The 25731-nt window shown below is 47.7% G+C and overlaps 1 protein-coding gene across 2 annotated transcripts in view; it reads right to left on the bottom strand.

Annotated features, from left to right (window-relative positions):
- PI4KB (phosphatidylinositol 4-kinase beta) overlaps positions 1-25731 on the bottom strand; it is a 256070-nt gene that overhangs the window by 63337 nt on the left and 167002 nt on the right. For both annotated transcript variants that reach the window (XM_086947346.1, XM_086947347.1), the window contains 3 exons: positions 23695-23804; positions 22832-22936; positions 22366-22489 (listed from right to left, as the gene is read on the bottom strand). In XM_086947346.1, coding sequence (XP_086803472.1) covers positions 22366-22489; positions 22832-22936; positions 23695-23804 — 339 coding nt within the window. The remainder of the gene's footprint in view (positions 1-22365; positions 22490-22831; positions 22937-23694; positions 23805-25731) is intronic.

The following is a 25731-nucleotide window of genomic DNA, read 5'->3' as shown; positions in this document are numbered from 1 at the left end:
AAGTATTGTATAGAAAATTAATCATGCCATTAGATCATACCTTACTGAAATAGACGTTTCAGAACAGCTTGTCCCACTGCCGTGTCCTCCTTCCACGCAGTGTCTAGACAGTAGTGTCTTGTAAATGAATGCACGCTCTTCCACGTTGCTGCTCTGCAGATGTCAGGCAGCGCCACTCCTGCGAACAAGGCCATTGAAGTTGCCATCTTCCTCGTGGAATGTGCATGCACCTTAGAACATAGCGGCTTTCCCGCTTTTTCATGACATTTCAGGATAGCTGAGGATATCCATCTGGCAATACTCAGTCTTGACAAAGGAAGGCCTTTCCTTTGTCCTTCGAATGCAATAAACAATTGCATGGACTTGCGGAACGTTTTTGTCCGTTCAATGTAGAACTTTAGGCATCTAGAGATGTCTAGAGAGTGTAAGGCTCTTTCTGCTTCCGATGAGGGATTGCTGAAAAAAGTAGGCAAAATAATAGGTTCATTGAGGTGAAAAGACGTTGTCACTTTGGGAATAAAAGTAGGATTTGTTCTTAATATAACCCTGTCCCGCCGTAATTGTAAGAAGGGTTCTTCCACTGAAAAGGCCTGGATTTCGCTAACCCTCCTTGCTGATGTTAAGGCGAGCAGAAGCGCTGTTTTCCATGACAGGAACTGTAAGTCTGTTTTGTGTATAGGCTCGAAAGGTGGCCTCATAAGCTGCGATAGGACTGTATTGAGGTGCCACGGCACTGGTGGGCGTCGGATGGGTGGGAAAACTCTAAAAAGTCCTTTGAGAAATTCCTTTATTATCCTGGAAGACCAGAGAGATGGTTCATTTGGCTTCCGCCTGAAGCGTGATATTGCTGCCAAGTGTACTTTGACCGAGGCATGTGACAGACCTGCCTTAGATAGTGACAGCAGGTAAGGTAGGATACCTTCAGGTTGTACCTCAAACGGATGCAAGTTTTGACTGTGGCACCATTGGCAGAAACGGGTCCATTTCGCTGCATATGTTTTGTTTGTTGATATAGCTCTGGCTTGTGAAAGAATATGCTTGCATTCCTGCGGAATGTCTAGATTTTGAAATTCCCGCTCATGAGGTTCCATGCTGACAATTTTAGTGATTGCAGATCCGGATGCAGAATCTGCCCTTCTTTCATGGAGATGAGGTTCTGAAATGTCGGAAGCTGGATCTTGTCGCCCCTCGACATTTAAAGTAGGTCTGAAAACCACGCCTGCCTCAGCCAGGCTGGTGCTATCAGTATGACATGGCACGGTTCCAATCTCATCTTGCGCAGGATTCGCGGTATCACCGGGAACGGAGGAAACGCGTAGGCGAACCTTCCTGTCCAGTCCATGAGAAATGCATTTCCCTTGGAACCTTGTTGATGGTACCTGGACGCAAATTGAACGCACTTTGAGTTGTTTTTTGTTGCGAACAAGTCTAATGTGGGAGTGCCCCACCTTTGAAACAAGTTGCGAATCTGAGTGTCGTGCAGTTCCCACTCGTGCGTCGCATTGGAAGTGCGGCTCAGGGCGTCCGCCCGTGTGTTGAGGACTCCCTGTATATGCTGAACCTGAATTGAAATGCCGTTGGTTATGAGCCATTTCCAGATTCTTTGCGCCAATGTCGACAGCTGTTTGGATCTCGTTCCACCCTGTTTTAGCAAGTAAAACATGGTCGTGGTGCTGTCCGTTTGGATAAGTACTGACGATTGGCGTATTCTGGGAAGGAATGCTTGAAGCCCTAGGAACACCGCTTTGAGCTCCAACATGTTTATGTGAAGCTGAGCTTCCCAATCTGACCAAAGGCCCCGAATTTCCAGCTCCTGAAGATGCGCACCCCATCCTTTCAGCGAAGCGTCCGTTGTCATCACGAAGTCGTGATCTCGAGGAATAAAGCTCAAGCCTTGGTCCAAGTTCTTTTGAACCTTCCACCATGACATGGCCACCTTCATATGGTTCGTGATGGTAATGCGATCCTCGAAGGTTCCTCTGGACTGGACCCACTGCTCGTCCAGTTGTTCCTGCAAAGGCCTCATTCGGAGACGACAGTTTGGTACCAATGGGATGCAGGATGATATCATCCCCAACATGGACTTGTATAGCCTCACGGAAGTGGACCTTTTTGCTTGAAGTGATGCCGTTAGCCCCATGATCTTTCTCATTCGGTCTTCGGAAGGATAGGCTTTCCCTGCTCTGGTGCATATCCATGCCCCCAGGAACTGGATGCCTTGGGTCGGAGTCAGCGGGGATTTCTCCAAGTTGGTCCTCAGACCCAAGCGCTGAAACAGGCGCATGCAGCTCTGAAGAGATCTTGCTGCGCCCTTGAAAGATGGACCTGTCACCAACCAGTCGTCCAGATATGGGTAAATGTAATGCCCTTGCAGTCTTAAGTGGGCCGCCACCGGGGCCATGCATTTGGTGAACACCCTCGGGGCCGATTTGAGTCCGAATGGCAGGACTTTGAACTGAAAGTGGCGACTCTCCACAACAAATCTTAAATACTTCCTGTGCTTCCGATGAATGGGAATATGGAAGTATGCATCCATGAGATCCAAGGACGCCATGTAGTCTTTTTCCTTTATCATGAGTAGGATCTCCTGCAACGATAACATTCTGAAGGGTATCTTTTTTATGTATTGATTGAGATCCCTCAAGTCCAATACCTGTCTCCATTTCCGGGTTTGTTTCTTTTTGATGAGGAAGAAGTGCGTATAGAAGCCTCTCCCTCTGAGATGTTGCTGCACTTCTTCTATGGCTCCCTTTTGCAGAAGTGAGTGTACTTCTTTCTGCATTTCCTGACGATGTTGGTTGAGCCTGAGCACTGGGGGATGATCCGGTGGTATTTCTACAAATTCCAGAGTATGACCCCTGCTTATGACATCTAGAACCCATTTGTCTGATGTTATGGACATCCAGTTGGCGAAGTATTGAGACAGATAGTGGTCGTTTTCCGGGATCTGTTGTGTGGGGAGCGCCGGCCTGAAATCATTGACGTCTGTTAGACTGTTGATTTTTTCCCCTGGTGTTTGGTTTACCTCTGGACTGTTGTTGATAAGAGGAGTTGGAGGACCTGAACTGGTTGTTGGTATTATACTGTCGATATCCCTGTTGATTATACGGCTGATATCGATTGGACTGAAAAGAGGGTCTTTGATTAAATTGACCTCTTGCTCCCCTCTTTCGAAAGGACTGAAACCTTCCCTGTTGGAGGGATCCCAGCGCTCTAGCTGTATCCGTGTCCGACTTTATGCCTTGCAACGCCTCGTCGATATGTTTCCCAAATAAATTTTCACCATCAAAAGGCATATCGACAATCTTCGCCTGTACTTCTGGGCGAAACGATGTCGCCTTGAGCCAGCCTTGCCTGCGAAGCGAAACCGCCCCAGCCATCTGTCTGAAGGCCATAGACTAGACATCCATGGCGATGTCTATCGATTCGGCAGCAGATTTAGCTCCGTCTTTAAGGATGGCTGCCGCCTCCTCCTTTCTGTCTTCCGGTAGCGCAGAAAGTATGGGTGCAAGATCGGACCACATTTGCCTGTTGTAACGGCTAATCAGGGCCATTGCATTCGCCGCTTTAATGGTAGAGGCTGCCATGACCGCAAACCTCTTACCTGCCCCATCCATTCTCCTTCCTTCCTTGTCCGGTGGCACTAGGGAAGTAGCCACTGGGTTTTTTGAATTTCTCTGCGCCGCCTGCGTCACGACTGATTCCGGTCTGGGGTGTCCTATGAGACAGGCTGCTGTGGACTCTGGCGCTATGTACTTTTTTTCAATTCGAGGAACTGAAACCGCTATAGACGCCGGTGTTTTCAAAATCTTTAGGCCCTCTTCCCAGATATGAGGGATAATCGGAATTGAGCGAAGCGATCTCTTGTTATCGTCCTTGAAATCGTACAAGAAACAATCCGTCTCTTGCACTTCCACATCCAGATTGAATCTCTTAGCCGCTTTTTCCATGATATCATGGAAGCTTCTGATGTCTTGAGGAGGAGAGGTAGACTGTAGTGGGACAGGTGACGAAGCCGATGGTAAAATGTATTCATTCCATTCCTGCCCTGAAGCATCATGGACAAGCTCTCCTTCTTCAGGCTGTTCCTCTTCGTCGGATTCCGTTAAGTCATCCCTTATAGTAACAACTTGCGGTGATCTCACCCCTTGCTCTTGTGGGGCAGTTGCTTTAGGTGTCTGAGAGGAAGGCATCTGCGTAGCTTGTTGTGAGGTATTCGCCTCTGGGAAACGACGGTAGTAGTCGTTTATCATCAACCTAAGGTCAGACACAAGAGTGATAGGTATGGAAACTGTCTCTTGGCGTTCCTCCTCACGTGAGTCCTCATGCTGCTCTTCCTCCTCATCATAATCACCAGATTCCTGAAAAGACTCATATCTGAAGGATTGGGGTCTGTCCTTGAAGGAATAAACTTCCTCCTCGTCCGTGTCTTGGCTCTTTATCTGAAGCTGAGAAGGACTGTAGGCGGCACCTGAGGACTCCTCTCCATCTGAGTCGTGCTCTAACAATGAGGATGGTGGCAAAGGTGAAATCTGTGTCCATGAGGTGAACTCCGCAGATTTACTGATAGTAGCCGAACCCCTGGTCGACTGAAAAGACCGGATCGAGATCATGGTCTTCGACTGCGGTGACTTGAATGCTTTTGCAGTCGTCAGTACTATTTTCGTCGACGGGACCGTCGTCGACGGGACCATAGTCGACGGGGCCCCCGTCGACATCCTCGACGTCGAACCTGTCGTCGACGGAGTCGTCGTCGATGGTCTTCTCGTCAACAGTGAAATTTTACTCGTCGATGTTGTTATCGTCGTCGTCGACGTAGCTTTAGATCCTATCGTCGACGAAGTCGTCGTCGACGGAGTCGTAGTCAACGGTGAAGTCGTCGACGGAGCCGAAGTCTTCACCACAGGTTTTGTAGCAGAAGCTAGGGAACTGGTCGAAGGAGCAGACCCAGGCCCTTTTAGACTTGACTGCTTTTCCAGAGGAGTCATAGGGAGAGATGATGTTGATTTCTCCTTTGATTTACTCCTTTTAGACTCTACTTTCTCCACAGAAACAGAGGCCTTTCTTTTCTTGGGTGTTAAATGAGAAGATTCCTCCTCAGAATCTGATGTGGCCTTCTTCTTCTGAAGCCATAACAGCAATCTAGCCTCTCTGTCTCTTTTAGTTTTGACAGAAAAGGTTCTACAGTGTTTACAGTCTTTCGCCACATGTTTAGGATGAAGACAGTAAAGGCAGTCCTTGTGTGGGTCCTCAGAGTAGAGCCTGGCCTTCCCACAGGATCTGCAAGGCCTGAACAGCCTCTTTTTAGAGCTTTCAGCCATAATGAGAAAAATAGGTGCACACAATACCTTAATCCAGCAGACAGGAAACAAGATTCCAAAGGGTCAAAAGTTCACTCAGGAACAGAAAACTGAGCAGAGCTCAGGGAGACTCCTTTCTCACACGAAGGCGGTTGGAAATCTGAGGCAGGAAGCTTCTGCTGGGGAGTGTGAGGGCAGGGCAGCAATGCTGATTGGCTGGCTTTTGGACCAAACAAAGAAATGGTCTGGTTACCAAATAATACAGTCCCTATGGGGATTTTCTATGCAGTTTTTCTTCTCTATGATACTGCTTGGTCATTCTGTTACCGTGAGACTCCCACCATGACGACGGGGAAGATACAAGCATGTGAATCTATGAAAGATGTAATACTGGAGAAGGTATATTAGTTAAATTAATCTGATGTGTTTTAAACTGCAAAGACACACTTTTCAGAAAAGAGTGCAACAAAAAGGACTTTTGAATTGCTATTTATTGGGCAATATTTGCATTATGAGTGCTCGTAGTTGAGAAGTTAGAAAACTAGCAACTTTGAAGGAAGTTTTTTAAACTTCGCAAAGTGCTGAGTTTAGGAGAAAAGATGCTTTTCAGGTTGTACCTGTCGTGTGGGCATTCTCTGGTACTTTGGAAAGAGAAAAAATAAGAATACATGAGACACTTCCAGTAGGCCGGTGTTTATATAGTCATTGAAGCATGTAAGTTTCAAGAGGGAGTGGATTAACTTGAAGAACAGAGAATGGCATACATAAATCAAGCGGCTATTGAGATCCAAATTCCAAAACAAGAATTTCACAGCATTTCTCTTCCACTGAAAATAGAGGCATGTAGAAAGGACTTTGCTATGAGAGCTCTGAATCATGCTGCTGATGTAGACCGAAAAACGCAAATCAAAACTTAGCATTTTGCTTGTACACCTGCTGGGCCTATAGAAGCGGACACTGAAAGCTTCATAGTGGCTGGAAGATGGATGCCCAAGTACATCATTGCAGCCTCTGTGGTGAGTACAGTAAGCTCTGATCACAGAAAGCTCAGCTACTAACTGCTTCTCAAAGTATTTGCTACAAAAAGAAAGCATGAGAAAGGTTTGAATCAGGGGGACAACTTAGAGGAACCACCGGAGTGGTCTTCCTTGTCATGGGTCATCAAATCTGACGACCTGATGCGTATAGTATTTACAATATATAAGCTGACTATGTCCTATAGAGAGAACTACTTCACTAAGGCCCGCTTAGCTTGGCAGCTGGATTTAAATGGAGACATTGACGACGCAATGTGGACGTATTGTTGTACCAGCACGAAACGTATTTCCCTTAATGATAGACACCGTCTGATTCACTTTAAATATCTTAATAGGGTTTACTATATTCCAGAGAGGTTGTGCAGTTATGGCCTCAGTGAGGAGTCAAGGTGTGAGCGCTGCGGCGAAGGGCTTGCTGACTTCCTGCACCTGGCATGGGCATGCCCGCGGATTGCTAGATTCTGGGAGCGAGTATTTAAGGAGCTTACAGAGGTGATTGAGCTGGAGCTTGCGCCGGAGCCAGTGTTGGCATTGCTGGGAAATTCCAAACCAATACCTAAAGGGGTACGTAGATTAGTTGACATGGGTCTGCTATTAGCCAAACGCAGAGTGGCAATGTGTTGGTCGAGAGGAGCGACTCCTACGGTTGCTCAGTGGGCGAATGACATGCTATATTTCGGTACTCAAACGGAGATCTATAGTGAACTTCTCCCACCTCGCTATTGGCCTAAGAATTTCTGGTCATTGTATAGAACATACAGGCCAACTAAGACAGGGAACGGTGAGTGCAACGAGGGGGTACAACCAGAACCGAGAGGGACCAGCCTTGAAACTTAGTGACACAACCACGGCGCTGGTAGAGATAGAGGGAGTAGAGGGTGGCATACAGAAGCGCTGTGGAACGAGCCCTCAAGTTACCTTCAGACACTTTAGGGACTAGATCTGAAGCGGAAGGGGCGCACGTGGTCGGATGTGTGATGCGGGTCGACAGCGAAATGTAATGTGGTTTTACTTGCCTGCTGCATTATTTGGAAACTATGTTGTATGATTATTGCATTCTTCTGGTATTTGCAACTATCGCACGGATAGAAATGTGTCCTTAGTTTATTGTGCATAAATCAAGAAAGGTTTTCTAAAACTTAAAAAAAAAAAAAAAAAGGTTTCAATCAGGATTTTCAGATCCTTTTCTCTCTAATCTCACAAGGTTGCAGGTGGGTCGGAAGAATAACTATAGCCTCTAAAGATGCCACCTAATATCGTTCACAACTTCTGCCGCAAGAGGAAACACTGCTGTGAATAGAATGAAACTCCCAGCTCGATGGGTATAAAAAAAATGTATTACAAAAACAAAAAAAACAAGCATTTACAATGCAATGGTTTTGCCTTTGTTAAAGTTAGAGCTATTGGCATTGCTTTTGACACTCTCCACTCTGAAGCTCCACTCTGAAGCTCCACTCTGAAGCTCCACTCTGAAGCTCCACTCTGAAGCTCCACTCTGAAGCTCCACTCTGAAGCTCCACTCTGAAGCTGCACTCTGCATCTGCACTCTGCATCTGCACTCTGCATCTGCACTCTGCATCTGCACTCTGCATCTGCACTCTGCATCTGCACTCTGCATCTGCACTCTGTATCTGCACTCTGCATCCCCACTTATTTTTTTAGGATTTGTTCCCTGACTATAACCCACCACCAAGCAATGCACATACCAGTCTGCTCCCAGCCTGCCCGCCTCTCTGAGGGACACATTTCTACACACAACCGCATTCACGCCAGTGAATGGGCGAGCCGGACAGGGCACGCGGATCCTGAAAGGTTGGGATTGTGCGATTCAAGTGCATTTAACGTAACATCATATTCGCATGCAGGGTTTCCGGATTTTTAGAGGTACAAGCTGTCTTCATGACTAATGAATGTTATGCCCTGTACGTTTCCTGTTAACCGGTATCTTGGTCCCGTTTGTTTAATTGAAACTGGCCAAGACTACATCTCCCACAATACAACAGGTTGATACATGAAAGCTCAACACTGAGGCCGTCTTGAAGCCCTATATTTTAACAAGCCATAACGGTAATGTTTCATTTACTATAGAACTCGAGATGCCTCATCGCACCCCCGGGCAGAGCTGTGGGTGGGACCTGCGATCACAGGCTCGAGTCCCGGTTCTTGCTTCGGTCCTCCCAACCCCAAGGCTGGTGACATTTGCAGCGCTTTGAAACTGCCCTTGCGTTGAACAGGCACTTTACAAGTAGCTAAGATATTTGCAAACTTTCCAAATTCATACATTTCTATGTCAAACATTAAGTAGTCCGTCTCTTCGCTAGTTTGCTCGTCAGGACTTTGCCAATGCTGTGCACTTGAAGGTGGCGCGAGTACTTGTACATTCGGTAACTTGCAATGCGCAGCTTGTCGTAGTGAGAACGAGCGAGAGCGAAGATATTGGCTGCCGGCACAATCATTTAATCTGTAACAAGTGGATAAATACATTTTGTGTGTACTACCTAAAAAGGGTAACAAACGAGAAGGGTTACACAAAAGAAAGGATAATGAAGAGGGGATGAACAGTGAAGAATAAGAGCGAGAAAGTAAACATCGAGCGAGATAAGGACGAAGAGCAACAAGGTCAGGAACCACGGGTGCGGAGAGAAAAATAAGAAATCGAGAAAAAAGTGATAAAGAAAAAAACTCCCGAAAGATAGATTGAAAAGGGGTGTGTCGTGTTTTTTTGTAGTTTTTAAGTCGTGATCAAGGAGATGGAGGGGCTGAGAGGCAGAAAAGGGGATTAAGGAAAGGAGATGGGCCAGCTGGAGAGTAAACCAGGCAGGAGCAAGTATGTCAGAGACTAAAATATACCAGTGGAGGGACGAGAAAGGATCAGAAAAGGGGCAGATAAAGGAAGTATTCGGGAGTCAGAGGGCAGCAGGACAGGGGCGTATATACCTCAGATTGATGGTGCGTGTAAGGGCAGATGGAGAGGCAAGAGAAGGGCGGTTGGAGGAACAGATATGGGGCAGGAGGGACAGAGAATGTAAAGAAATGACGCTTCATGGAGTGGATGAGGGTTGGCCTCGGCAGGGTCAATGGAGGGCTGGGGCAGGTACAGATGCAAGAGAAGGCGCAGCTAGAGGAACAAATGGGACAGAGAGTGGAGAGACCGAGGTTGGGGTTGATGAGGGCAGGCACTGGAGGGGTCAAGGCCAGAGCGGGGGCTGGGGCAGGTACGGATGCAAGAGAAGGCGCAGTTAGAGGGAACAGATGGGGCAGAAAGTGATGGAGCAGAGATAACTGACACGTATATGGGTAGAAACGGGCAGGCACTGGAGGGGTCCAGGGCAGAGCGGTGTTTGGGGCAGGTACTGATGCATGAGAAGGGGCAGTTAGAAGAAACTTAAGGAAGAGATGGGGCAGAAAGTGGTGGGACAGAATAGAAAGAACTGACACTCACTGGGGTAGATGCGGGCAGGCTCTGGCGGGGTCAAGGGCAGAGCGTGGGCTGGGGCAGGTACGGATGCAAGAGAAGGGGCAGTTAGAGGGAACTTTGGGTAGCAGATGGAAGAGACTGGAGGGAGCCGATACTGGGGTAGATGCGGGCAGACATTGGCGGGATCCAGGGGGGAGGGGGTGTTCGGGACACGGAGGGGCAGTTAAAGGGACGCTGGAGTGCAGGGGCGGGCCCAGGGATGCGCTGGCCTCCTCCCCCCTCCCTGCTCACCTCGGGGGGGCCGGAGGCTGGGGCGCCCCCAGGGGGATGGCAGGACCGCCTCAGCCCCGCCGGGGGGCGTCTAGAGGGGGCTCCGGGCCTCGGCCATGGCGTGGATCCTGCAGCACAGGCTCTTCCATAGGGCTCCACGGGGGGAGGGGAGCGGGGGAGGGAGGGAGCCTGGCCTTGTACGGTGGCCCCGCTGGCCCAAGCCGAGGCAGCATGGCCGCCGGAGAGGGAGGGAAGGGTGGGGGCCCGGGGAGCAGCGCCTGCCATGCAGCAGAGCACAGGGCGCGACAGGGGCCGAGCCGAGGCGCCGCAGGGACGATGAGAGGGAGCCCGGACCCGAGAACAAAGGAACAGACAGAGCGATGGAACAGAAATGTAACCTTCAAAGCACCCCCCAGACACCCCATCAGAGCCCTGCGACCACCCAGAGCATACCCCAACAACCCATCAGAGCCCCGCCACCCCCCCCCACACACCCCATCAGAGCCCTGCGACCCCCCAGACACCCCATCAGAGACCTGTGACCCCCACATCATACCCCAACACCCCATCATAGCCCTGCCACCCCATCAGAGCCCTGTGACCCCCACAGAACACCCCCGCAGAGCACACCCATCAGAGCCCTGCCACCCCCCAAAGCATACCCCATCAGAGCCCATCGACACCCGCAGCACACCTCATCAGAGCCCTGCGACCCCCCGCAGCACACCTCATCAGAGCCCTGCCACCCCCCCACGCCCCATCAGAGCCCTGCCACCCCCACAGCACACCCCATCAGAGCCCTGCGACCCCCCCCGCAGCACACCCCATCAGAGCCCCGCGACCCCCCCACCCGCAGCACACCCCATCAGAGCCCTGCGACTCCCTGCAGCACACCCCATCAGAGCCCATCGACCCCCAGACACCCCATCAGAGCTCTGCGACCCCCCAGACACACCATCAGAGCCCTGTGACCCCCACAGCACACCCATGAGAGCCCTGCCACCCCCACAGCACACCCCATCAGAGCCCTGCCACCCCAGACACACCCCAGCTCTGGGGATCACCCCAGGTGCACCTCAAACGACAGAAGGAGCGAGCTTAGGCAGGGTGACTTATCAGTGTTTGCGACCGGAGCCCGGCACGCTTCTGGCGTCTGCAGACGGGGGCAGGGTGGATGCCGTGTGTTTTATCCCACGAAGCAGAGCGTCTTCCGACGACTCGGGGCTTAAAGCAACAGTGCGTGAGAGTATCAAATATGGACATGTGCATCGTGGATACTGCGCCTCTGTTACGACCGGCCTTGCTTCTGGTAAGCAGCACTATGAGCACAACCTGCTGCTTACGCGCTCCTTGCAGGTCTTCCTCTTTCGTCCTGCTGCGCCACAGAGGTCCTGGCCTTTGGTGTATTCGTCTGCCATGCAGCAGAGCACAGGGCGCGACAGGGGCCGAGCCGAGGCGCCGCAGGGACGATGAGAGGGAGCCCGGACCCGAGAACAAAGGAACAGACAGAGCGATGGAACAGAAATGTAACCTTCAAAGCACCCCCCAGACACCCCATCAGAGCCCTGCGACCACCTAGAGCATACCCCAACAACCCATCAGAGCCCCGCCACCCCCCCCACACACCCCATCAGAGCCCTGCGACCCCCCAGACACCCCATCAGAGACCTGTGACCCCCACATCATACCCCAACACCCCATCATAGCCCTGCCACCCCATCAGAGCCCTGTGACCCCCACAGAACACCCCCCAGAGAACACCCATCAGAGCCCTGCCACCCCCCAAAGCATACCCATCAGAGCCCATCGACACCCGCAGCACACCTCATCAGAGCCCTGCGACCCCCCGCAGCACACCTCATCAGAGCCCTGCCACCCCCCACACCCCATCAGAGCCCTGCCACCCCCACAGCACACCCCATCAGAGCCCTGCGACCCCCCCCGCAGCACACCCCATCAGAGCCCCGCGACCCCCCCCCCGCAGCAAACCCCATCAGAGCCCTGCGACTCCCTGCAGCACACCCCATCAGAGCCCATCGACCCCCAGACACCCCATCAGGGCTCTGCGACCCCCCAGACACACCATCAGAGCCCTGTGACCCCCACAGCACACCCATGAGAGCCCTGCCACCCCCACAGCACACCCCATCAGAGCCCTGCCACCCCAGACACACCCCAGCTCTGGGGATCACCCCAGGTGCACCTCAAACGACAGAAGGAGCGAGCTTAGGCAGGGTGACTTATCAGTGTTTGCGACCGGAGCCCGGCACGCTTCTGGCGTCTGCAGACGGGGGCAGGGTGGATGCCGTGTGTTTTATCCCACGAAGCAGAGCGTCTTCCGACGACTCGGGGCTTAAAGCAACAGTGCGTGAGAGTATCAAATATGGACATGTGCATCGTGGATACTGCGCCTCTGTTACGACCGGCCTTGCTTCTGGTAAGCAGCACTATGAGCACAGCCTGCTGCTTACGCGCTCCTTGCAGGTCTTCCTCTTTCGTCCTGCTGCGCCACAGAGGTCCTGGCCTTTGGTGTATTCGTCAAGATGCAAGAATGGGTCTGCCTTCGTGAACTCCACACCCTACCTGGCTGCAGTGTACACTCGCCCGTAACCGTCAAAGACTTAACCCACTGAGCTATCTCGCCGCCTCGACTCCCCTGCCTTCCCGTGTGGACGCCTGCGTGGCTGCGGAGCGCGAGCTCCGTGGCCCCGCCCCTTTGTGCTTTAGGTCTCTCCGACTACAGCCCCGTCACCTGTCACTTGACAACCTGCAGCCAAGCGGCCGCGTGCACCTGGCGCGAGCCAGGCGGCGTTTCAGAGACTGTTCCGGGGATACTCGCAGGAGGGTTCTCCCCGTACCGCAGGTGGCAGGTTAGAGCACTAAAGGGGCGCCCCACTAAAAACGACGTACTTTGGGGGGCTACTGCGGACTGCTACTGGCAGGGGATGCACCACCAGACAGAGGCACGTCCTAGCCAGCTTCCCGTCTCTCTTTGAATGCGTGCCTCCCCGTGGCTGCTTCAAGACACTGCTGCTAGGACAGAAAACCTACAACCCTGGCAGTGGCACCAAAGTGGCTCTTTTCCAGTCTTTTTTTGGATTTACAATCAAAGCCTCTGCTGAGGGTCCCGGCCAGGCGAGCTCCGTATACTCTTGCCGTCTTCCTTCTTCCCCCGGGCTGCGGGGGGCGGGCACTTCCGGCCGGCCGCGCTAGGATTGGCCGGCCGGCCAGTCACGGGGCGGGAAACGGGGGAGGAGAGACGCAGAAGTGCCGGCAATGCCGGACCAGACTCGGGGGCGTTCCCGGCGTCGCGTGACGTCGGCAAAAGCCAAAGAATCTCGGGAACGCCCCCGTGTCTGGTCCGGCATTGACGGACAGGCCCCTCATCCAATGGCTAGGCTCCATTTACGGAGCCAGCCAATGAATGACGAGGGCCGACCCAAAGCCACACTACAGTTCTCATTAGGTTTTTGCTGCGCAAAAAAGATGCGCAGAGCGCATCTTTTTGGCGAGGCAAAACCTAACAAGCATTTACAATGCAATGGTTTCGCCTTTGTTAAAGTTTGAGCTTTTGGTATTGCTTTTGACAAATGGTCTTTTCTAACTTCTTTGAATTATGTGTAAAACGTTGATGTGTTTTACTTTACACAGAAATATGGATACATTTATAATGCAGTTAGTTGCAGATGCACAGTGAATTAGAATACACGTTATTTCATAAAGCATGTTAGCATGTTAGTGAAGCCAGGAGTGTGAGAGAAGACAGGAGAGAGAGGGCAAGAGGGAGAGAGATGGAGACTGAGTGCAAGAGAAGAAGTGATAGATATAGAAGTTAAGGAGAGCAGGAGTAAGAAGGAAGAAGGAAGAGAGGTCAAAAGGAAGAGAGGGCAGGAGAGAGAGGGAGGGCAGGAAGGAAAAGAGGGAGAAAGGAGAGGGCGGGCAAGAAGGAGTGGGAGGGCAGGAGGGAAGGTAGGAGTGTGTGAGAGAGGGCAGAAAGGAGAGGGTGGCAGGTAGGAGAGGGAGGGCAGGAAGGAGAAGGAGGGCTAGAGGAGGAGAGGACAGGAAGGAGAGAGAACAAGAGAGAGATGGAGGACAAGACTCTATCTCCTCTCCAATCCCAGACAGGCAGGGCGGTGATTTAACCAAAGACCAACCACTCTGCACATGGCACAACGCCAAACCATATGGCGTTGTCTCGGTGATGGAAGGACTTCACATCCCACGTCAGAGCAGGTACTGGCTGAAAGAAAGTGCAATCAGGAAATATATCCTGAGGGTGCACCTCTGGGAGGACCAGGCAAGAGCCAGAAGCATGAGAGGTTTGGTGACATCCAGCCATACCTCTTTCAGAGACTCCAGTCTCTTGAGAAATATTGTCTTTTCTTTCTAGACAGGCACCTTCACTCTAAAAATATAGTAACAGACTGCAAAATCCTGGAGGCAGAGAGAAGGGTAAAGGGGCTTTGCTTCAAACACATAAAAATAGCTGCATGTAGCCAATGCATCTTATTTATTCAATTATTTATTTATGGCGGTCCCTTTAAACAAAGCCATATCCCATCTTTGTAGCGGCTAGTGAGCTGCGACATTTCAGTGCGCAACAAAATATCACAAATAACCTATATTATACTCCTTTTTACTTTGCTTGCAGACATTTTGTTTTTAAAATAGTGTTATTGTACTTTTGAATACCTTTCTTAAAATATTGCGATTTTCATTAATTTTATCATAGTGATGTCTAAATTGGATGAACAGCATTTCACGTATTTTTCTTTTTAAATGAAAAAAATCCTGCCACCTTAAGCAAATGGACAACGAGGCTTGAACGTGAAGTTGACCTCGCCCCCCCCCCTCCAAACACACACACACACACACAATTAAAAGCACCGTCCAGCATGGTGAACACACACGCCCCAATGACTTTGGACAACTCGCATTCCCAAAGAGGGTGTGTCCCATGCTCCTGTCAGAACCGGACTGAAAACAATAAACAAGCATTGGTAAAGATGTTCCCGCAGCCCCACACTGGGACACCTTGAGTCTGGACTGGCTCTTTAACTCGTGCTGCTTTGCATGCAAGGACTCTGGAGCCCAGGCGGGCAATGTTTACAGTCAACATACATGTGTCAATAGTGTTACATTCAGTTGATTTATTTGACAGCAGGTGTCAAGTAAGACACAAGTGAAGCGGGCAGTTAGGGGTTAAGTGGCAAGTGCGACAATCCATTAGAAAGGCGCTAAAAATGGAAAGAAAGCGCTGTGAAACGGGGCACCACTGCCGCCGGACCAAAACTAGGTGAACAGTATTCCTATCGCCCCCCAGGGAAAAAAAATAGAAAGGGCTTTAAACCCCTTACGCAATGACCACCATGCAGAATCGAAACAAAGAAAAGCAACATTAAACACACGGGAAGCCCCTCATTTTATCACAACACAGGACCCCCAAAGCTTCACGAAGGGACCTTCTTTTCCAGGCTACTGGGGCAATGCATATCTATTTTTTCACAAGGGGAGGGGGCACAATTTATAAGTATCTGCTAGTTGCCCCAGCGTGCTTCTAAGCGCCTTCGACATATACGCAAGCATAAACCAACAGAAGTGGGGGTGACAACCTGAAGACGCAAAAAAGCGATTTGGCCAGGGTCCCGCTCGCTTATCTAAAAGCCATCAAAAGAACCTTGACAGCCCTGGTCAACAGCTAAGCGCCTTAAAGCGGCGGCGCTATCAGAAATACAGCGCTTTTTCACGATCTGGAAAAGGCAATGGGCAGCTCTGTCATATCGCAAACTCACCATGAAGCAGCGGCGTCATACAAAGTACATGCATGAACATTCCGCAACATATTAACCATAAAAACAAACGCCATATACTTTCCAGAAACAACTGACGAAATGTCACTATTTACCCAAATGTCATGCCTGGGAGGAGGGGGCAATGAATTATCGCCCTCCGTAACAAGTTCTTCCCCCCAAGCAAGACTCTCCGGTTGTCCCATTTGCAGTGGGAGCTGTGCATCCTGGCCCGGATTTTAACAAGTGCATTCTGGGACTTGTGGTGTTGTTCTACGTTGCATATAGCGCGCACTACAAATCACGTAAGGCAGAGAACACTTAAGGAACGGGCGACTTACTCAAGCCCAACGCGGGACACATTACAAATCTACGTGAAGAGCAAAGGGCATTAAAGTTATACCCATCCCCACCCACCTAACGAATGAAAATAAATAAAATAACAAGAAGCCGCGTGGAGGGAACGGCTCCCAAACACCAGTGGGCCAGTCACGGAGCCCCCACCAGCCCTCCTTCACTTACTGGGCGGTTCGTGGGGGACTCCGGTCCTTTCTCCTGTGTGGCGGTAGCGCTTTGCGGGGCTCTCTCAGCACATGAGAGCCCCGCCTTCACAATGCTCCCGGCCCGCTACCTGTTCCCCCGGTCCCCCATCTCGGGACCGGGCCGTCAATGGCTCGCGCTGTTTGTTTCTTTTTCCCCGGCGGCAGCGAGCAGCCAATCGGTGCGCGGCGGCAGGCGGGACTTCCCTCCAAATGCGGAAGTCCCGCCCCGCGTCAGGCACCGTAGTGCCTGGCTTCCTGTTTTGCGGCGCTCAGGCCGCGGCGGTGATTCTCGGGCATTTAAGAGGGGTGGACACCCTCGAGACCAAAAGTAAACAGTGAAGCGAGGTGGGCACTCGCAAAGGGCGCCATAATCGGGGTGGCACCCGTCAATTAAGAATAAAGTGCAACGAAGCACTCGGGGGTACCAAATTACTGCAAACCCCGGAATCCAATCACCACACGGCAACAGTGGTGACGCTGCGCCGCACGGGCCAATCCCGTCGCGGCGTTTGGTGAGGGGGCTCGGCTCTCCCGTCCAATCGGAGAGCAGCGGGCTCGTTTTCGGTCGCGTTGGTACCGGCAAGGTACGGGGCCCTTCGTCGGGGGTTTACTGATCCCGGGTTGCGGTGGTGAAGCTGCACACAGGTTATTTTAGTGCGCTCTGCTCGGGGAAGGCTCACAAACCTTCAGTCTGCACCAAACACGTGTCGATGGATTCGGGGGCGTTCCCGGCGTCGCGTGACGTCGGCAAAAGCCAAAGAATCTCGGGAACGCCCCCGTGTCTGGTCCGGCATTGATGGACAGGCCCCTCGTCCAATGGCTAGGCTCCATTTATGGAGCTAGCCAATGGGACGGGGGGCGTGTTCCATAGTGCCTTACTGTACTCAATAGATTTCTCTGGAGGAGGAGCCTAACGGCTCCTTTCTCCAGCGAAACCTAAAAAGGAGTATAACAGAGTTGCCTCCTCCCTTTTAGTATTGCTGTGGACCCATGAGCTGTTTGTGCAAGTAAATAAATGGCGAGTTTGCATCAAAGATAGTAGTTACTGCTAACATAATGAAGTGCAGTGTGTAGTTCACTAGTGGCCTCATCAAGGGCAGTAACTAACGTATATATGTTATTTGTAATGCGCAAACCTAGCTGAAAGGCAGCAAGGAAAATACATGGTTAAAGGCAAAGATGCAACCAAATAGTGATAGAAGAGTTAGCTGACATTCTGAAGCTGAAGTGGAATGTAACTGCATTGTCATGTAGTGCATTTAAAGAGGTGGGTCTTAGGCTCTTTCCTAAACTAGAGCAGGGTTCGAGCAGAAATATTCCTGAAGCAAACTCCATACAACAGCAGGAAAGTAGAACTACATGGCGAATGGAATTCCTGACGCTGAATCATTCCTATGCTCTTCCAAGTTTAAAAGCAAGCAGCTGTTTCCCTTCTCTTCTGATTGAAAAATATCCCACACTGCTATCGAAAAGTCAACTTTTTTATATGGAAAACTGGCGTACACTAGTCTATTTTCACTACCAGTGGAGAAAAAGGATGATCAATGTCAGCTGTGTTGAAACCCAAGATTTGAGTTCCACCAACACAGAAAATGTAGTGGCTCATACCCTACCAACATACCAGTTCGCCTTCATGTGGCAAATTACAAGTTAGGTAGCAGGCACGCAGGAGATATATGCAGCAAACCCCTTCCTCTCTCAACCTTATCTTATGTTTCACAAGCAAGCAGACAACCAACATAAAGCACTGTGTAGCTCTGTTTGGCTTCAGGCATTGCTTCCTGTCTTCACCAAATCCCGAGGTCTTATAGAATTCCTTTACATCTAACTAGCAGTTTTCCTCTCTCCCACAAAGCTTACATCTTATACACTCCATCATGCCATGTATTATTTCCATACCTTTCACCATCACCAATATACGTCTCACATCTGTATCACCTGCCACACAGGTGCAATAAGAGAGGCAAGTGATCAGAGACCGCACGGTTGTGACAGCATAAAGTTTGAGGGATGACTAATCATCTAAATAGGTTAGCGCTCCGATTACTTATGCACCGTCATGATTCAGACGGGCAGCTAAATGCTGTTGATATCAAAGTTTAACTTCCCCTCATGGCAGAGCTCAAGACGGACTAGCCACATTATCTAATTCAACCACCCTAAAATAGTCAAATCTTGATGCAATCAGAGAGCAACAGGAATAAAAAATAAGAGTGAATACCTCAAAAGGGTAGATCTTAATGATCGAGGAGACCACGAGCCATATTACCCACCTCCGTTCCACCAACTCCAAGCTCATAAAACACTCGGGGATCATCATTAGACCAAACGGAGAAATGGAAAGAGTTTCAAACAATAGATTTCACCCAGTTCACTCTACACTATGCCGATCTGAACACACCCACTTTAAGTCTACAACAGTTAATTGTCCCTTTTTAAAAGATGACAGCCGACCAGAACTTACCTCAAATGTAAACAGCGATAATTGGATTGAATATTACACATCTATTTTTAACCCAGATAGGATTGATATAAATCAGCCATTTAGTTCCATCTGGCCTATATTACCACTAATGATACAAATAGATGAAGCCCATGAAGGACTATCTGACAGCAAAGGTGGGAAGGCCCCGGGGCCCGATGGAGTACCCATCGACCTATACAAATGTGAGGAGGATCTCTGGGCACCAATTCTAACAAAGATTTTTAATGCAGCTGTTGAAGGCCAAATACCCCTAACATGGGGTCAATCACTAATTATTCCCCTTTTTAAAAAAGGTTGCAAATCCGAGGCCAGCAACTATCGACCCATATCGTTGCTGGACTCGTCACTTAAAGTAATGAGCAGGGTCATGCTGAAACGACTTGAAACATGGGCCGAGGACAATAAAATTCTTTCACAAGCCCAATATGGGTTTAGGAAAGGCAGGGGCACCCTGGAACAGTGTTTGAACCTGGATCTTCTCATAAATAAATATACTCTGGCAAAAAGGGGCAAACTATTTTTATATGTTTCGCAGACCTAAGCAGCGCTTTCGACCTGGTAGATCATTCTATACCGTGGCAGATACTTCTTGACACGGGCGCCCCAAAGGAAATTGTCTATTTTTTGGCAAGGGTGTACGAGAAGTTGTCAAGTAAAGTGGCTATGGTCCCGCAGGAGAGTGTACTCCCTTACTTAAGGTAAAAAGAGGCATCCGTCAGGGATGTGTACTTGGGCCATTTTTATTATCATTATTTATTAACTATGTGGATAGTACACTAAAACAGATTCCTGCTGACGCACCCTCTATTGAGGGCATGGCTGTCCCCATTTTATTATACGCAGAAGATGCGGTTTTAATTTCACGCACCCCTATTGGACTTCTTATAGATAATTTTACTATTTTTATTAATGAAAGTAAACTCCGAATTAATAAAACAAAGACATTCGTAATGTTGTGCGGAAAACCAATAACTAAATCAGGAAAGGCCTGAAAAGGCAATCAGTTAAATCATTTTGCTACCTGGGGGTAACTTTTGCGGGAAACGGTCACAGGAATATGATAACATCCACCACAAAATGAGTAGGAATGTAAATGGCATTTTCCGTTTCGCTACAAAAGTTGGTGCACAAAGAGTCCGAGATATGGTGACTATATATAATGCTAAATGTGTATCTTCCGCACTTTACGGTGCGGGAGTTTGGGGTCACCATTTTGAACAATCACTACAGCAAGACGAAAATACATTCATTAAAAGCCTGCTAAGTGTACCATCGTCGGCTTCTTCTGAAATAATACACCAAGAAGTGGGTCTAAAATATATCTCAGATTTGGCAGGACTCCGTCCCCTTTTACTGTGGCGATCTATTTGGGCAAAACGTGAAACTGCATTCACACAAAGTATAATGAAAGATTGTATTAAGCTCGCCCACAATTCACGCATCCCGTGGCTGAGTTACATTCGATATTGGTACAGCTTTTTATTTAATTGTGACATTTTTAGCGAACCTGAGTATGCAGTTGCAATTACTAAAAAAGTCATTAAAGAAGCATTTTTTGCCCATAAGAACGAGACAAGAGGAAAATTAATTAAGTCTCAGCCGACTGTTGTGGTTTATAAAGATTTACATTTTACAATCGGTTTTCAGTCATATCTGGATGATGTAACCATACCCTCCCACCGTTTTGTTCTAACGCGTTTAAGGTTAGGGATTGTACATCATTTAGTGGCCTTTCCTGTCTTGAAGAGAAGCACGAGTTTAGTATGTCCATGTGACAATATGTCCACGCAAAGTTTCTGTCATTTATTACTGTTTTGTAAATGTTATCACTTTTCAAGGAAATATTATCTGAAGCCATTGTTTTTAAAATATAATGTTCAATCCACTAAAAATGCTTTGAAGCTGCTATTTTCATGGGAAAGCTCTATTTGTTTTTTTACGGCTTCTTATATTTTAAAAAGTATTGCCGCCAGGAAATCAATTATATTCTAAAAGCTTTACCTGTGAAGTTTAAATTTTGCATTTATATATAAAGATAATTATTGTAAATGAAATCGAGAAACATATGCACTTCTCACTTTATATTTGTTACTTTAGCACATTTTGCACACGCCTTATAATCTAATAATTTTTACTCGTGGATCCGTTTGTATACAAGTATAAGTCACTTTAATGAGCTTTTTGCACATTTTTGGAATTGCTTTTGTAAATTTATTTGTTTTAACTTCTATGCTCAGCAACTGTACAATATGCAATAGAAGTTGTATTTTATGTTTTATGCATGCTTTTATGGTTGTTACAAAACACTGAATAAAGCTTTGAAAATTGAAATTGAAGTCTACAACATGACAGAGGAGGAACAATGTCACATTGGTAGGACTGACAATCTTTGTTCAGTAGTATACACCAAGCTTCTTTGACAAATGACACTCACCCAATTGCAAAATCAGCTATTGAAGCATATATTCCAATCGCATTTTGTCAGACAATTCTTTAATCATACATCAACTGGAAGCAACAGCTTTCTTAATGATCAAAAACGGATACCAGACTTTATGCCTCAGACTCCCCCAAAAAGATAGACATTTGCACAGTCAAAAATACACTTGAAATGCATTGTTTCCCATCATAGTGGGAGCAAGCCATGCTCTAACGTTTGCACCATTATTACCAAGAACCCTGATAAAAATTATTGGACAGGTGTATTCAAATCAATTACGCTACAAGTTATTAACACTATGAACAACCTTTAGGGAAGGTAATTACTCTACATCAACAACGGTTTCTAATGGATGCTGATAATACTCTGTCACTGAACCGGATTTAGATATGTGAGGAACATGGAAATAAAATCACTGATTGATTTAAACTTCCACATGAGCCAAAACTGAGATCATCATCCATCACTTGGGTTGGAGATGTATTCTTTGGGATCAACTGATAATATAAGCAAGATAACTTACAATCGAGAAGTGTCTCGAACCCATACTCCAGCCCTAGACTTTTCCCTGAATCTGAGAAGATTAACCACTTTACCCTAGCCCTGAAAGAAGTTCACTGACTTACAGTAGAACAAAAATTAAATGTACCTATTTTTTTGCCTTGTCTCTCAAACCTATGCAGGAAAATGCTCAGAACATGCCCAAAACGTCATCCTTTACTGTATCCATGAAGAATTATGCTCCTAGGTTTGTAATGGCCGCAATTGTGCATGCAATTAAACTTCTAACGCTAGAAACAAAGGAAAAACAATTCTCCAGTCTTGGGCCCTGGAATAATTTTAACCCAAATAGTAGGAATGACATCTAATGATCAACAGGCGAACATTGTGTAAGCCTGATTTTTTCTAGGCTGGATTTCTATAACAGCCAGTATTTAGAGATATGCAATTACTAAGCTAGACTTCAATATTCTGTAGAATGTGTCATCATGCACCCTAAGAAAATCGACCAGGTCTTCTCTGTATGCCATAATTTGCAAGGGTTTGGACTTGAAGAAAGCTTGTTATGAGCAAAGGTACTTGCCTGTAACTGTTTGAGGACTTGGGAAGCTAGCAGCTCTTGGCGGAGGTCATCCCCACATTTCACAATTACGGAGAGGAGTCGCCAATTAGGAAAGTGCCCGTATGGGGAACCTTCCCGGATCCTCCTGTAGAGAAAGAGAGAAAATCACAATTTACTGCGACAAGGCCGAAGGATTCAGAAAGCTATGTCTAGGAAAAAATCTCATAAGCCATCATCAATGCAAAGTGACAGCCACACAAATCCTAGAACTAATTGAGCCAATTTTCTCATTGATAAATAGAATATGTATCAACAGCCCAGAGATTCCAGTATGCTCTAGATACTTAGAACAGGAATACCCAGGAGCGCTTTTGTTTCCCCTTTGACATGTCTATGCCTTTCCTTCCTCAAATTTAAGAGGAATAAATCTTCACTGTGTGTCCTAGAAGAGGAGGTCAAAAATTCTGTTTTGACAGGCAACACCTACCGGACTTTTTCCTGCCAGGGCTCCTTCAGAGCCACTGCGGATGGGTCATCAGGATCTCTTCGAAACGTTGTTGGCGCATGAGCAAGGTTCTCGGACAAACGTCGTCTAAAAGGGTAAAGCACAATAACAACTGAAAAAACATTGTAATGAAAAAATGGGCATTGTTAGTATGTACTCTGTCATTCATCAATCTCCCGCACCAATTCAAAGTTAATAAGAACAGTGTTTTTCTTCACCTTGTGCCCCGTTTAGGCTGTAAACTATTACTTCACATTTTTGCAACAAACATACTGCCTCTGGTCTGAAAACCTTAGGTCAACGAAAACCCTCACTGTAGCAGGTTTCCCATCTGTAACGCCCTACGCTTTGCTCTCCCTTCTCTACCTCTAATCAGTGACCATGTGAAGGCGGTGCTGCCATATCATATCACCTTCTATGATTCGTACCAGTTTTCCAGACAGAGAAAACATTATATAATGCACACATACACTATGGAAGGCAGACAAGACTAGCAGATGAGGCATTAATCATTCTGTGTCTGTGCTGGATTGCACTGCCACAAAAAAGACCATTGCATCCATACAAGGCTCACTGCTTGAAGACATAACCACTACAGAGAACTCCATCACCGTCAATGGAGGCCATTAGCATGCCGTTTAAGGTACTACTGGCTCAACAGTTTCATCCAGGCTGCTTCAGACAGAGCCTTATAGAAAACAAGGTTCAGGTCACCCATGTGTGTGGTCAACTCAGTGCCAACGTTGTCTGCCCTGTTTTACAGTGGGTAACCAGATGACTTGTGGTAGCTGCAAGGATGTCCTTCAGTCATACACATGGGGCAGACGACCCACTTGGGCTCTCACCTGATATCTCCAGCAGCGATGAAGACCGGCTCCTTGCTTTCTTGGCTGGTGATGCTGTCCACGGAAAACTGTGAAATATTGTCACAGCTGTTGGTGTGGACCTCGGGCAGCTGCACAGAAAGAAAGGGATTGGTTCCACCATACAAGACAGGTAGGTTTGTGCAGATTAATCAGAATGCATGTGTAGCTTAGGAGTGGACTTTGTCCAGAACACACATTAGGAGTTTAAGAGAACAAAACACCTGGGTCAGAAGAATGAGTGGTCTGCATTTGAAAGGTTCACAGCGGACACTCAAAGACCAACCGCAAGTCGGGAGAATACTATTACGGAAGTGCTCGAACATGCCCTTCTGAATGTCTGGTAATCCTAAGCGCACCGTTTCATAATTATGTGGTTTCAGCGTGCCATTGCACAAGTGAACTCACTTGACACAAATCAGTCCAATCCCGCCTAAAAACTGCCTGCCCGCACTTTCTCATTACACTAGACCGCAAGTCATCCAAGAAGCATTATGACCGCATCAATAAAGTATACCCTGAGGTCTAAGTGCATTAAGTGGTCCACTTCTGGACATACTGAACACCCTTCAGGAAAACAAAAAGTGCTGAGGAAATATACTTGACCAAACCCTTTTAAACCACTGCCGCTATCTATGTGAACATTTCTCCTAATGTTCGGCTTCTTTATGACCTTCCCCTTATCTGACGCAGATTGCATGTAGCCTAGCTGTTGAGGCAAGCCTGTTCATGCAGTCTAAATGCGGGATCTTTTTTTAATAAGATTGGGCTTCAAGAATGGCAGAGTTGAGTTAAATATGAAAGACAATACTAAGCTGATTTGCAGGATTTGAGAAGCAGAGGTCAATTATTCCCATCACATTTTGATCTCTGGCAAGCTTTGCCTGGCTGAGTGACCTCCTGTTAGGTATCTAAAGACTTACTGTGGCCTACACTTCACTGACCAGGCTAGTAAAACCGGTCTCCTCCCATACAAAGGATGATGAAAAAGTATGGAACAGGATCATATTCAACAAAGAAGCAAGATTCTTCAACACTTTACAACATAACATATCTGTCCAACCGTGCACAATAATTTAGAACAAATCTCTTTGCTCCACATTGTGCTTATGTGCAGTGACTGAATTCAGGATTACAGCACCGCTCTGTCCATCACGAACAACATAAAACCACTACTCATGTAGGCAACAATGGAATTCAACATTCTTCCAACCAAGTACATTCTACGACATCACATGCTACCAGCCACTATGCACTTCAACACCTCGTCTGAGGTATGAAGTGCTCTACAAATCAACTATTATACAACACAATAGGGTTGAAATGCACCTTGGGTTCCTTGTTTATTCAGGCAGTGGGGATGTGGCCAGGAGGTCTGTGTCATACAAACACTTTGGCCTGAGATAGGCTAGTTTGAATACAATTCGCCCATTCTGAAACACAATTAATCACGTGTGGGGTAAGTTTCCTCTTACATCCTAGAGGTTAGGGAAAAGCACAAGGGTAGTAATTCAACAGATACCCTCTATGGTTGGTATACCACCGTTCATTTAAAGTAAACCTTAATGGAGTCCTAAATCCTTCATGTAAGGAAAACACAATCTTGTCTACCATTGTTACTGTGGTTTCTAAAAGAAATTGTATGCAATGACTGAATCATTTAATGAGTTTACAAATATACCTGTTTAACATAAATCAGATTGACCTAAACAAGTGGGGCCGGCATAAATAACTGTTCCAATCTATTACTTTCTGAAACAAAATCACAATCTTATCACCTGCTCCACCAAATTGTGATAATCACCAGAAGAAATAACACCACTCACTGTATTTCAGCCCAAAATAGAGAACAAAACAAAACAGAGAACAATCCACTCTTTCAAAACAAGTGATAATAAAATGGCTGACAATTTATAGATATTTCGGTGCTCTATCAGCATTTTCGGAAAACTACCCTGTTCAGGCCATTGCAAGACCTTGGCATAAATCATTATACATACATAGTAAGTAATGTTAGGA

This window comes from Lissotriton vulgaris, chromosome 12 (assembly GCF_964263255.1).
Source record: "Lissotriton vulgaris chromosome 12, aLisVul1.2, whole genome shotgun sequence".
NCBI lineage: Eukaryota > Metazoa > Chordata > Amphibia > Caudata > Salamandridae > Lissotriton > Lissotriton vulgaris.
This window is presented reverse-complemented; position numbering and strand designations above follow the sequence as displayed.